The sequence below is a fragment of the Berghia stephanieae genome, chromosome 11, assembly GCF_034508935.2.
Source record: "Berghia stephanieae isolate SIO BIC M18660-M18661 chromosome 11, UCSD_Bste_1.3, whole genome shotgun sequence".
Lineage (NCBI taxonomy): Eukaryota > Metazoa > Mollusca > Gastropoda > Nudibranchia > Aeolidiidae > Berghia > Berghia stephanieae.
In genome coordinates, this window is record NC_088370.1 from 43,363,191 (window position 1) to 43,376,411 (window position 13,221).

General features: G+C 38.0%; 1 protein-coding gene across 1 annotated transcript in view; it reads left to right on the forward strand.

Annotated features, from left to right (window-relative positions):
• LOC144956699 (uncharacterized) overlaps positions 1-1,221 on the forward strand; it is a 2,237-nt gene extending 1,016 nt beyond the window's left edge. The window contains exon 2 of the mRNA XM_078887359.1: positions 472-1,221. Coding sequence (XP_078743485.1) covers positions 472-1,209 — 738 coding nt within the window. The 3' untranslated portion in view covers positions 1,210-1,221. The remainder of the gene's footprint in view (positions 1-471) is intronic.
• The last annotated feature ends 12,000 nt before the right edge of the window (positions 1,222-13,221 follow it).

The following is a 13,221-nucleotide window of genomic DNA, read 5'->3' on the forward strand; positions in this document are numbered from 1 at the left end:
AATACCAGTGTATTGTGGAAATTAACGTAGATCGAGACAAATACTTTGAGCCCTTAACTTTGATAACTTTGATAGGACGCCAAGTGGCGATTTAAAGTTTAATGTTAAATTAATGACGATCATTGAGTTCTAGCAGTATTTCTAAAATAATCATTTGAGTCAGTATTCTATCACCCTTACTTTTTAAAAATTGAAAGTTACTCGTATATCGATCTGTAAAAAAATTGTTTAATAGTTTTTAGATTTGCCAGTAATTCTGTGTTCGTTAGCAAAAAATTAACATTGGATATAGGAACCAATGTTAACCATCGACCCTATTTTTTAGAAATAGATTTTCAAAACCTCTACTCTGTTTGTCAATAAACATGTCACGAAAGTGAAAGTAGATAGAGGTTTTCTGTTTTATGATACATATTCTCTGATCTGTCTACTTAGCTGGTTTAATTATATCAATATATTATTTCCTTTTAGGACCAATGTATACCGGTGTCTTGTGATTCAGGAAAACTGTATATGAGTGAAAGCGAGTCATGTGAAACCGCTATAAAGGAGATTAGAAAGTTGAATTATTATATACACCTTGTATTTGTACCAGAAAATCCTGTTGATACTTCTACGTTTGCTCAAATGGATGCGTTCCTGAACTGGCGTTTTAAGGATATTGAGACAGATTGGTTTCGGTACCATTACTTATTTGAATCCAGGGAATGTAACACCAAAAACGGACCAAATGAATGGATGCAGCAGATAAGAGTAATATTTATAGTATCGTCAACAAAGAATACACTGAGAGATTATTTCGAATATGAAATAACGCAGTCGATTTCCCCTTTACATGTAGCTGTAACCGTCAACGATTCTTCAAACGGTACACGTGAGATACCACTACGCTTGGTATGTATTGGACCGGATCAATGTGAATTTTACAGGGTAGAATCTGGTTTTGATAGATGCCGAGAGATAAAAACTACTCAAGTTGGTGAAACACACAAAGTTATATTGGAAAATAATATACCCCTTACTATTGCGATCACGCCAATCCTAGTTTGTCCACATGTCTCCCCGAATCTTGTTTCAAAACCAATTGTCCTTGATGCTGATATAACATTTACAATAAGAATACAACATTGGACAGTTAACGTTTCGGATGTTGCTAATGTTTCCTTTGAGGGTGGTAAATTTCACGTGTGCCTGGATCTGTTCAAATAACTTATCAAACAATTGGACTCTGCTTCTGTTTCTATCAAAATAAACACGTGGCATGCAATGGGTGCGCTGTTTATCTTTGTTTTTACACGTTCATAAGTATATGTTGTTATTTCCCAATTTTCATAATGGATTTAATAAATTGAACTCATTTTGCTTATTGCCATAGACTGAAATTATAATATTGAGACAAGGAACTCGGGAGCTCCATGGGTAGTAATGTCTAGTCGATAACTTCAATGTTTATTGTCTTTTAGAGAGAATTTAATGAGACGTGATAACTCAACTGAAGTCAGAAGCAACGAAAACCAATGTGAAATGACTGCTGTGCCAGCTACATGCTCAGAAAGGGGCTTGAGAGATCATCTTTGAAAATAAATTGTGTTTTGATGAACATATATGTGATTGTATAAAAAGAGCGAACAAGCTTTAGGAATTACATACAGAAGGTTTAAAAACCATCAGTTTTGGAAATAGGCTGCCTCTTTCTCAAGAAATTCTCAGCTGTTATAGCGTTTCGTGCAAAATTTGAATACTCTTCTGGTTCGTGTACACTATAAAGTGAAACTATTGTGTGACTGCTTGTCTATCGCCTGTTTTGAGAGGGATTGTGCACTTTTTAAATCAAATTGACTGATACACAGATTATAAAATTGCTCATTTTTGAGTGATTTTTATTGCAAAAGTATTTGAGCAATTACAGTAAACTAATTTCTAAATTTCATCTATTATTGACAGAATTAAAGACATGGTTGTTTTGCTTGAAACAGCATTAAATATGTTATCAAACCAACAACAGAGTGATAAAACGTTAACAAATGTTATAATCCCACCCCCCCCCCCACCCCCCCCGCAAAAAACACTTATACAATATCAAAAATGGATTTAAACAAAAATATTCTTATACGCATTAAGAAGGACTTCAAACTAGCAACCCATTAGTAAGCCGTTACAAATAGAGTTTGACATTAATGATACGGAATTTAAAATAACTTCAAACCAACAGCACATTAAAGTAGCATTTCAAATAACTTCACACCAACAACGCTATAATACAGCAGTATACACAACTTCAAACCAACAACATACAAAGACGACATTACAAATTATCTTATGGAAATTATATATCTTTGTCAAATCCTATTTTTTTTTTCTTCCATTAACTCACTCAACCCTAACACCGACTATATCCGTTGTTTACCCTGGTTACTTTTACCCCAACCTATTTATTACATTTTTCTTAAACAAATGATAGGTGTATTATCAAAGCTAATGTTTTTAGATTTTACATGTTAATGATAGTTGAATAAAACTATCTATGCACGTGCTCATTTTTACTATATATTTCCCTATTTCGAAAAGCAGCAAAATATCTAGGATTGAGTGAGTTAAGGCTTCAATCAACCAAACCAATCACCACCAAATCTTGCATGGCGTTGACAATTGACCTGCAGATGGTTTTTGTGTACTTTTGAGTTTGATTAAACAAAGCCTTGATTTTAGCAAAAAAAGAATTTTCTTCGTCAAAATATCTTCGAAAACAGACGCCATCATTTTTAGCACGTTGGTGATGGGTTAAACTTCATGTGAACGAATATGACAATTAGATGGACTGATACTAGCTAGTGGTTCCTCTCATTATTTTTTAATACAAACAATTTCTTAAAGTTATATACACCATTTTCTGTTCTAAAAGTTGGGAAATAACTCTGCCTCGCGTGATCAAAATATTTAATATATTTGACCGGAGAGTTTGCCAACATTTTTGGTGATTACTATATCTGATTACAAACAATAACAATAAGTCAGCCAGTAAATAAATGCTGGGTTAACTAACCCAAGTTAACAATAGCGTCACACGTCACACATCGAAATCTACCTCCTTCTCTCTTTGTACACAATAAAGATGATAAAAGATTAAAAATTGTGCTACTTATTTCATTTCAAAAGATTTTGGAGCTAGAGTTCTCTTTAAAAACTAAATTGACAGTCAATGCCAATAATATTATAATTTTCTGTAAGACTTTGACAACAACAAACATCCTTCCTCACGTGAGACAGCTAGGTAGCTGGGATGGTGTGTTGGATGTAATAGTAACATGGGGGTGAGTATTTAGTGGTCGTCCAAGACGAAGAAACGGGGGGGGGGGGGGGGGGGGGGGGGGGGTTGTTTCGGTTTCAATAAAATTGTGTATTAATTGCTATGAAACCGATATCATCTAATTTGGTGATAATTTTTTTTTTTAAATTCTTTATCATATTTGTACTTGAAAGTGAAAAATACCGAATTGGATTTCATGCACAGTATGTATCTTAACGGAAAATATTCATTTTTTATTAATATGGAGGCACCAAGCAGGGTCCGCCTTATTTTTAGAGACCCTGTCTCTTCTCCGTGTGCTCCCAATGATTCTCTCCTTCATTCACTCCTGGTGACTGTCTAATATGGTCATCTACGACGCCACAAGTCTCCATTAGTCAGTACTTGAAGGAAAGATTAATGGGAAAAGGGGGAGAGGGCGACAACAAAAAAAGCTGGTTGGGAAACTTATAAGAAATGACTGGGAGTGTGAAGGAGGACTGATCTGAGATGGCGCTAGGCAGAGAAATGTGGAAGACTATGGGATCCAACCTCTATGAGAAGGAATCCCGGTAAGGTAAGGTATCAGATCATGGCCAAGATTCACTCCACTGGTGTAAGCCAAAACGTGTTTTCTTTTGTATTGTTCGCGTCATGTGCTATATTCTCCCTTGATATTTAAAAAAACAACAACAAAAAAACATTTTGACTGGTTCACATAGGATTTTTATTTTTTTATATTTTTGTTTTGAACTGAATACATCATGATATGTGGCTATGTGGCCATGTGGATTTCATGTGAGCTGACTAAGCGAGTCCGGGACCAAAATCACGACACCTTTGGACTAAGTTTGGCCAAGTTTTAGTCATTTACCGAAGCAAGACTTCATGCTTTAGTCTGTATCCAGTTACTAGGAGACTTCATAGCATCAACAATAAAGCAGATATTATTTAGATTGAGTGAGCTTCGTTTCGGAAAGAAAATATGTCGGTTGCGAATGATATATGCAAAAAGTGTCCTGTTGCTATTGACACTGGCTTAAAAAAAAAAACTATAAGATAAGTGCAGATCGCAGAAAGTACATATTTTTGTGAGTAAAAACTTTTAAAAAACTGAATCTATCGGCTCGTAAGTTTGAGAGTGGACGACGGACTCCGAAATCAAACGGTTTGCGTCAAAGAACAATCAGAACAAAATGATTAGAAAGTATAGTGGAGACAAAAGTTATTCTGTTGACATTGCGATTGACTGGAATATTTTGATTAATCAGAACACACCTTCTCTTTTGTGTAATTATTTGTTTTTCTTGGTTCAATTTCTTTGAGTTTCAATCTCGGTTTCGACGTCTCAATACCAAGTTATAGTTAGATGCCGAAGCAGCCTGACAGATCGACTGACCAAACACGTGATTAATTTTTTCTCGCGTCCTCTCGTCTAATCTCGTCACTCTGGAATAGAAAGAGGAGGCGGAGCTTATATGGATATAACGCAATGAAAGTTCTGTCCGATGACGGGTTGGGGGATATCACCTCTCCAATACTTACCTTATTATATGAGATCTTGAGATTCTTATCCAATCATCGCTTGCTCGTTTGACAGCTCGCTCGTGAACAGTTAGAAGATCATCTTTTGATTTATGGACAGGCGGCTTTGCGTAAAGGCGGTGAGTGTTGTATACATCAAAGAGTACCGCTGACCGATGGGTAAATAGTGATTGTGTAACCCAAAATCCCTGCCGACTCGACTGCAAGGTCTTGTATGTAATAGTTGCGTCACCATCTCAACGCTCAGGAATTAATTAGTGAGGCAGGACTCTCAGTATAAATATATATATATATATATATATATATATATATATATATATATATATATATATATATATTTGTTAAACAACGCAATAAGTGTTTTAAACGCTTTTGAATCACACGAGATACAGCAGTGTGCTCGTCGCATTGAGAATTGAAAAATGATATATAAATCAAGAAAATCGACCGGAAAATAAAGAAACTATCATTAAGTTTAAAAAATTGAGCAATATTTTTTTCAAAATCAATCTACTAGAAAAAAAATGTTATTTCCAATCCTATTTTTGTGAAACAAAGATAAATGTTCTCCTTTTTGCAAGCTGATTCAAACAATGTGGTTTTCAAATTTATCGTATACGTAATCATTTGGAAACTACAGAGAAAGGTGTTTTTTGTAATCCCTTTCACACACACACACACACACACACACACACACACACAAACATCTACAAACAATACACATCCCTGGTCATCTATTGCCTATATTATTAATGTTAATGTATACATCCCATGCTGATTGTCACTACCCCCCCCCCACCCCCATCTCCCAACCATTTCCACCATCCAAGTACCAGCGGCCTTTTCTCTTTGATGTCGTATCATGGTCTCCCCGCTCAACACCTCGGTCGTTTCTGGGTCAACCCCCCCCCCCCCTCCAACCTTCCCCCGTAAAAAATTTATAATTTTCTCTCCGTATCTAGGGTAGAGCGCCACGTGGACTACTATTGAATGACACTGACCTTGCCCCTTCCCTAACACATGGTAGGGTGAGACCTGAGGTAGTCTCCATTCTTTCCTTCTCCGTTTCTTGTCAGCTTAAACAGCTCTCTATCACATGACCTTAGATCGGATGCTGGCTATCGCTTGAGAACCTTCACTCCAGACCTCGTTCATGGTCACGTGAGAAGGCTAGAATCGTTCGGGATCGGCGTTCGGCGTCTCGATCGGCCCGATTTCGTTCAAGGCCTAATGATACTTGAAACTGAAGTTGCCATTGGCCTAACTATAGAATGGACAGTCGACGATGGACATCATTGCAGTCTATAACAGTCGACTGTCAATATCACGTGTGTTGCTAATTTCCTCTTTTGAATTTTTTTTTGCGTTGTAAGTATGAAAGCGTGTGTATCTTACCTGCCTTCGTGTAGTAGAAAGGTGATGTTACCCGCACAAAATAACCAAATTAGTAACCGTCCTTACAAAGCCCACTTCTAGGCAAGAGACTAGCTCGTCCGAGACTAGAAAGCGCTCATGAAATCCAATTTTCAGACACTTGCTTCGTTTGGGCTTAAGACTAGCTAGTCATTACTAGACTAGTAGATTACTAAATGTAGTCCTCGTTCATGAAAACGTTCCCTGCTTTAATCAGGCATTACACTGCTCGTGCGCATGGCTCAGGGATATGGACGATAATATTCGCCCATTCGTGTTGATGACAAATTTTCCATGAGAGAAAGTTGAATGTACAGTTGGAAATTTGATGCTTAGCTGACAGAGGTTATGTAAATGCACAGAAACCCACCTTGCATTATGGGCATGATCAAAATAAAAGAACAGAGGAACCAATGTAGAGAGCTGGCAATATTCTTCAACATTTGCAGATAGGATGGGCTGAACAAACTGCAGCAAATTTTCTTTACTGTTGTGGAAAAGTCCATTGCAAGAGCAAAAAGTGTTTGATTCACGGCCATCATGGATATCTCCTCTGGATTAAGATGTTCAGTAGATGTGTTTATTGTGAACATTGCATGTTTGATCAGTAATAGAGAATGAGCGCTGTCCTTCAAACGAGGCTATAAGGCTATGTCTGCCAATAACCGTTCATCGTTATTGCCAGACAGATGTCTGCCAAAAATCGTTTTTCATTATTGGCAGACATGTCTGGTAATAATCACAGCGTTGTGGAATACATTGATTCTTTCCCTCGTGTTATCTTGCTGGAATCAGCACCAGGCTGGACTATTACTAGGGTACCGCCTCTGTCATATTATTCCGCTCAATTAGTAACCAAGCGACCGTTCCTTTCTGTTTACATTCCAAGACCTTATTACAAAAGGTCGTGCAAAATAATTCTCTACCATCGATTTGTTTGTTTGTTTGTTTGTTTTTTTTTTTGTTTTTTTTTTTTTTGTTTTTTTTTTTTTTTTTTTTTTTTAAGTAATGTAGTCTACTTATTATTTAGTCAATGTTTTGTTGGGTTTTTTTTGTTTGTTTGTTTGTTTGTTTGTTTTTCTTTTTGTTGAATGAAGACGGGTTTTGAGTTTGATGTTTTGTTACTTTTCTAACTGCAATATAAATTTCTGTTTATCCGCCGTACACTTATTTGCATTTATGTGCACATCGCTTTTTACACACCCTTTAGAACCGGCCCTACCATAGAATTAAACGAATGACAATACTGAATACGTGCGGAGCCTAAAAAGTGTCCACCAATGAAAGCATTCAGCGCCATTAGCCTATATCATGGGCTGGGAATGTAACCATTACCATTCATTCGGTCTCTATGTCAATGGCGGATATTTTTCTCATCGAGGCCGCTGGTTGGATAGAGCACCGTACGGTTTCTATTTGGTAAATTCCTTGGGCCCTACTCATCGCTGTCCGGATACTAATTGCCGTCAGGATAGAACATAATAGTGTGGAGCCCGGGATGGCCGAGGTCATTCGGGCACCGGGTTGGATCTCCATTAGTCACATATCGGGCGAGCAGCTCAGGTGGCTCGCTTAGGCTCGATACCCGGGATGGTCTCGTGACGGTCATCTTAAGAAATTTGAGGCCATACGGATGCCATCTTCTTCTTCCAGTGTCATCTCATGGGTTGAGGTCGACTTGAAATGACACGCCAATCTTCCCTGTTGACAGCTTGCTGACTGCATTCAGCTGCCGACAATCCTGTCCATGTCCTCACATCATCTATCCAAGTTCTTGCTGGCCTGCCTCTTCCTCTTTTCCCCTCAACTCTACCCTCAAGAATGTCCTTGTTGACAGTTTGATGGCGTCTTAGGTGTCCAAAATACTTAAGTTTTCTTGTTTTTATTACTTTCATTAGGGTCGGTCTGATATCAAGGATGTCACAGACTTCTTGATTTGTTTTCTTTTCTTTCCAACTGATTTTTCCAAGGCGACGGAAAGTCCACATTTCAAAGGCCTCAATTCTTTTCTCTATTTGTTTGTTCAAGGTCCATGTTTCTGAGCCGTAGAGAAGTGTTGAGTGGACATAACATTTGAGTATTCTTATTCTCGTTTTCATCTGCGTTTGTTGCGAAGTTAAAATGTTATTCAGTTGACTGAACCTCGACTTAGCTATAGCAATCCTGTTTTTCACTTCCAGCTCATTCTTTCCGTTGTTGGTCATTGTCTGTCCAAGATATTTAAAAGAATCTACTTGTTCGATGTTTTGATTATTAATTTGGATTTTTGCGCTTTTTTCAGGCTTCTTTGACATGACCATTACCTTCGTCTTTTGAACATTCATCTCTAGACCCTTTGCTGTACTGTTCAGGTTTACTTGATTTGCAAGGATCTGTAGATTTGTCTCGTTCGATGCCAACAATACTGTATCATCTGCATATCTCAGATTATTTATCCTCCTACCTCCAATAACAATACCTGGAATGTGCTCGGTTTTACGGAAGATAAACTCTGTGTACAGGTTAAATAGATATGGAGAGAGGATACATCCTTGACGAACTCCTCTTTTAATTGGCGTGAAAGGTGACAGATCGCCCTGAATCCTGGTGGCTGCTTTTTGATGCCAATATAGATTGGTGATTAGCCGTATATTTTTGCCATCAATGCCTGCCTTTTCCAGACATGTCATTAATTCTCCATGCTGTACCCTGTCAAATGCTTTTGCGTAATCGATAAAGCATGCATAGATTTCTTTTTGATGATCAAGGTATTTTTGTGTGATATTATTTAAACAGAAAATTGCTTCTCTTGTCCCATTATTTTTTCTAAAGCCAAACTGTACATCGCCAACTTCATTATCGATGGCAGACCTGATTCTTTCTAGGATGATCTTCAATAATAATTTAGTTACATGGGGCATCAGACTTATTGTGCGGAAATCACTGCAAGTTGTCGCCTTTGGTTTTTTCGGTAGGGTGATGTAAACCGATTTGGCAAGTTCATCTGGAATATAGCCTGTATTGTAAATACTATTAAAGAGATCTGTTAGTTTCACAATTGAGAATTCTTTCAAAATTTTTAGCATTTCTGTTACAATGCCATCTTCACCCTCAGCCCTGCCATCTTTCATATTTTTCAATGCATTTTCTATCTCACATGCGAGTATTGGAGGACCTTCAGTGTTGCTTGGCAAAGGTATTTGGTGCCTGTCATCATCAAATAACTCGCCAATGTATTGACACCATCTTTCCTTTATATCCTCCTTCTCAATAATATTTTACCATTCTTGTCTTTAATACAGTTATTGTTGTTAGTGGTGCGTTTTTTGCCCGAAATTTGTCTTATTTCCTCGTGGGCTGCTTTTCCATCTAGGCCAAATATTTCGATCATCCTGCATTTGTGGTTAAGCCAATTTTCTTTTGCTATGCGACATTTGTGTTGGATTTTCTTATTCAGCGCTTCATACTCTGGTTTGTTCTTCATTTGTTTACGTTCTGACATGAGATCCAAAATTTCTGGTGTCATCCATTGCTTTCTTGTTCTTTTCTCCTTCTTTGGAATATACTTATTACCGAATTTTATGCTGTCTTTGAATATGTTCCATTTTATATCAATTTCTTCAATTTCATTTGCATGTGAGAATTGTTCTTGTGATTCAATAAGTAGTTCATCATATCTGTTCGAAACAGAGACATTATATTTCTCCTGCAATTCTGATGATCATTTTAGACGATCGATGTCCAATTTTTCTAATATCTTTGGTTTTTTAATTTTCTTTAGCTTTAACGTTAGCTTTGCAATAAGTGGGTTATGGTCAGAATTGATATCAGCTCCCGGGTATGTTTGGCATGATTTTACACTGTTGCGAAACCTTTTCCTGATCATAATGTAATCTATTTGATTTCTACACCAGTCCCCTGGGCTTTTCCATGTGTATAATTTTCTCTTTGGTTTATGGAAAAAGGTGTTGGTAACAATCAGCTCATTTTCAATGCAGAATTGAACTAGTCTGTCTCCGCGCTCATTTCTAACCCCAAGTCCATATTGGCCAACCACGTCACTCTCCTTCCCGTTCCCAATTTTAGCATTTAGGTCACCCATGACAATTAACACATCCGTTGATTTTACGTGTTTCAACATACTTTGTAATTCTTCGTAGTATATTTCAATGTCCTCATCCGAATAATCACTTGTGGGTGCATATGTCTGGATGATTGACATGTCAAAAGGTCTGGCTCTCAATTTTATCATCATGTTTCTGGAACTTACAGCATATATACCTATAATATATTTGAGAATGTTAGATTTCACCAGCACACCCACACCATGTTGATGTTCACTACCTCCAGAATAGATAAATGTGTGAATGTCTCCTTTTACAGTACCCTCTTCTGTCCATCTGTGCTCAGACACTCCTAGGATGTCCACCTTCATCTCATCCGTCTCCTTAACCAAGTTGTCCAGTTTACCTAGTGTATATAATGTCCGGACATTCCATGTTCCAATGCGTAGACATTTCCCCTGCATATTTCATAATACATTATCGGACTCCAATCCTCCCGCAGGATTTAGATTGACGTCGTCATCCTCGTTTGTACTACTCCCTGAAGAGATTGTCTCTTCCCTGTTAATATTTACAACAGGTATCACACCCGCAGGGGGCTCAGGGGTACCTGTATAACTTCCATAAACTTTACGTGGCATGATTCATTTCAATACAATGGGATAATACATAGTAGGGCCCCAATCCTTTCTACGATGGCCGACCGCAATCATTTAACGTCTTTGACGCGCTCCATGTGTACCATACACCTTGCTGTAACGCCATCAAGTCCATTGTCCATGTTGCTGGATCATCTGCACTCTCCGCCATAACAGTCTTCATGCACATAAAGGAAAGACGACTCCTTACCCTCCGGCAGAGCCTTTGGGTTCCCTCGTATAGTTTAGCCGGTCAGTCAAAACCGTTGCCCGGGGTGTGGCCACTGAGTGCACATCAGTTAGTTGGAGCCATATACGAGTTAGACACATGAGGTGGAGACCAAATAAGTTACTAAGCCACTTCTCAGGATCACCAATAAGCGTGACTGCCTTTCACCGTGAGGTACTACTCCTCCCTCTCATGCCCTACACCCCACGGATGCCATCAGAGCTGTCCAAAGCTTTCCAGAAGTCATCGAGAGGCTCTTATAAACGTCTGGAGCCGTCCAGAGTCACCCAGACGGCTCTATTTATAATAGCCTCCGGATGGCTTCTGGAAAACTTTAGACAATTCTGAGGGCATCCGAATGGCATCAGATTGCTTTTTGCCCCCCTCCCCCCCCCCCACACACACACACCCAGATGGCACCAGACCGCTCCGGACATCCGCAAGGCTTCGGAATGCTTCAGATGACCTCCGGACGACAATTAACTGAGACTGTTTGATTCGAGTCTTAATCAGTACTGAGAATTGATATCGATATGCTCCACGACGATTAGTGCCCATCCTGTGATATTTGGCCCACTACTATTGCCAGTTTGACGCTTTTAATACCAACTTTTAAAACTTGCGTTTTATGCAAAATTAATCGGACAATCCTGGGAAAGGTAAACAAAGCCACACTTGGCACACCCCTGAAGTCGAGGAGAAAAAAACAAAACAAAAACTTATTCACTGTCAGGGATGCTGCAACAAATCATTATATCTGACTTGTGTAGACGTCGAGTTATATATATTTTAAAGCCGGAGATTGATCAACCCTAATCGTTTGCTTACCCTTGCTCGTTTGTTGTTAGAGGGAGAATTCCAAATTCAAAGCGGGCAAAATAGTGTCTTAAATTTAATCACACAATGTTTTGTTTACCTCCAACTCAGCCTTTCCACTCCAATCTAAAACCAAAGAGTACCCGCGTTTTTATAACTCTGCTGGCAGCAATTTGTTATACTTCACTGCTCAATTTCACAATTGCAGGTAAAAGACTTACTTTTTGATTACAATAACAAGGTCAAGATGAAAGTGGCAATTCGGACTCGGGTCTGAATAGTCTCCCGAAGCTATTTGCATTGGCATTGGGACTCAAAACTTCAATGTGCGTGGGCTGCCTATCTAACACAATCAGTATTTTAGTATTCTGTCCTTATTTTATTTGGACATCGCGTAAAGTTGTTACAAAAGCCTTCTTCAGGTTCGGACCACAGTTACTTGGACAGACTTTTATGTTCCTTTTACTTTTACTTTTAATTTTAATATGGAACGTTTGACCTCTTTACTCTGTTTTTAATATCAAATTATAGATCATGCCCATTGACAAATGATTTTGTCTTTTGTGTTAAATAAAGCGGGTGGTATGGCGTGTGCCTTCGGAGCAGAAGGTCATAGGTTTGAGCCCCACTCTGAGCGGAGCTTAGTTGAGTCCTTGGAAAAGCGCTTTACTCACATTCTCTCATCGTATTCAGGTTAAAATAGTCCCTGGTCGTTAACTCACTCAATCCTAGAGATTTTTGCTATTTTTCATCTCGGCAATGAACAATCAGAATTGTATAAATTTGGTATCAAATTTTAAAGCATAAAATAAGCTATGATTGGGTACCAAAAACCCAAAATTGAGAAATCCTACTTAATACCGTTTCGAGGCGGAGGGTCACAAATTAGCATTGAATAATGAAATGAATATTTTATTATATTCGACTTTCACCAAGAGTAGATACCGAAAGCAAAAAATTGAACCATTGCTACTATTTTAAAAGTGTGCGCTAAGACATACAAACAACATGTAAATCATTAAAATCGAACAATAAATTGTCAAAATTTAATGACTAAAAAAAATTATGAAAATCATGGAGGTGTGATTATATAATTCTGAATCAAAAAGTTTTCGTCCCCATCATGATAAAGAAAATAGGTAGACATTGTCAAAGTAATCCAAATTTCCTGATATAAGAATATTCAGCAAATATTACAAGATAGATTAGGTTTCAAATGATTATTATTTATAATCTCTGATGTTATTTTGC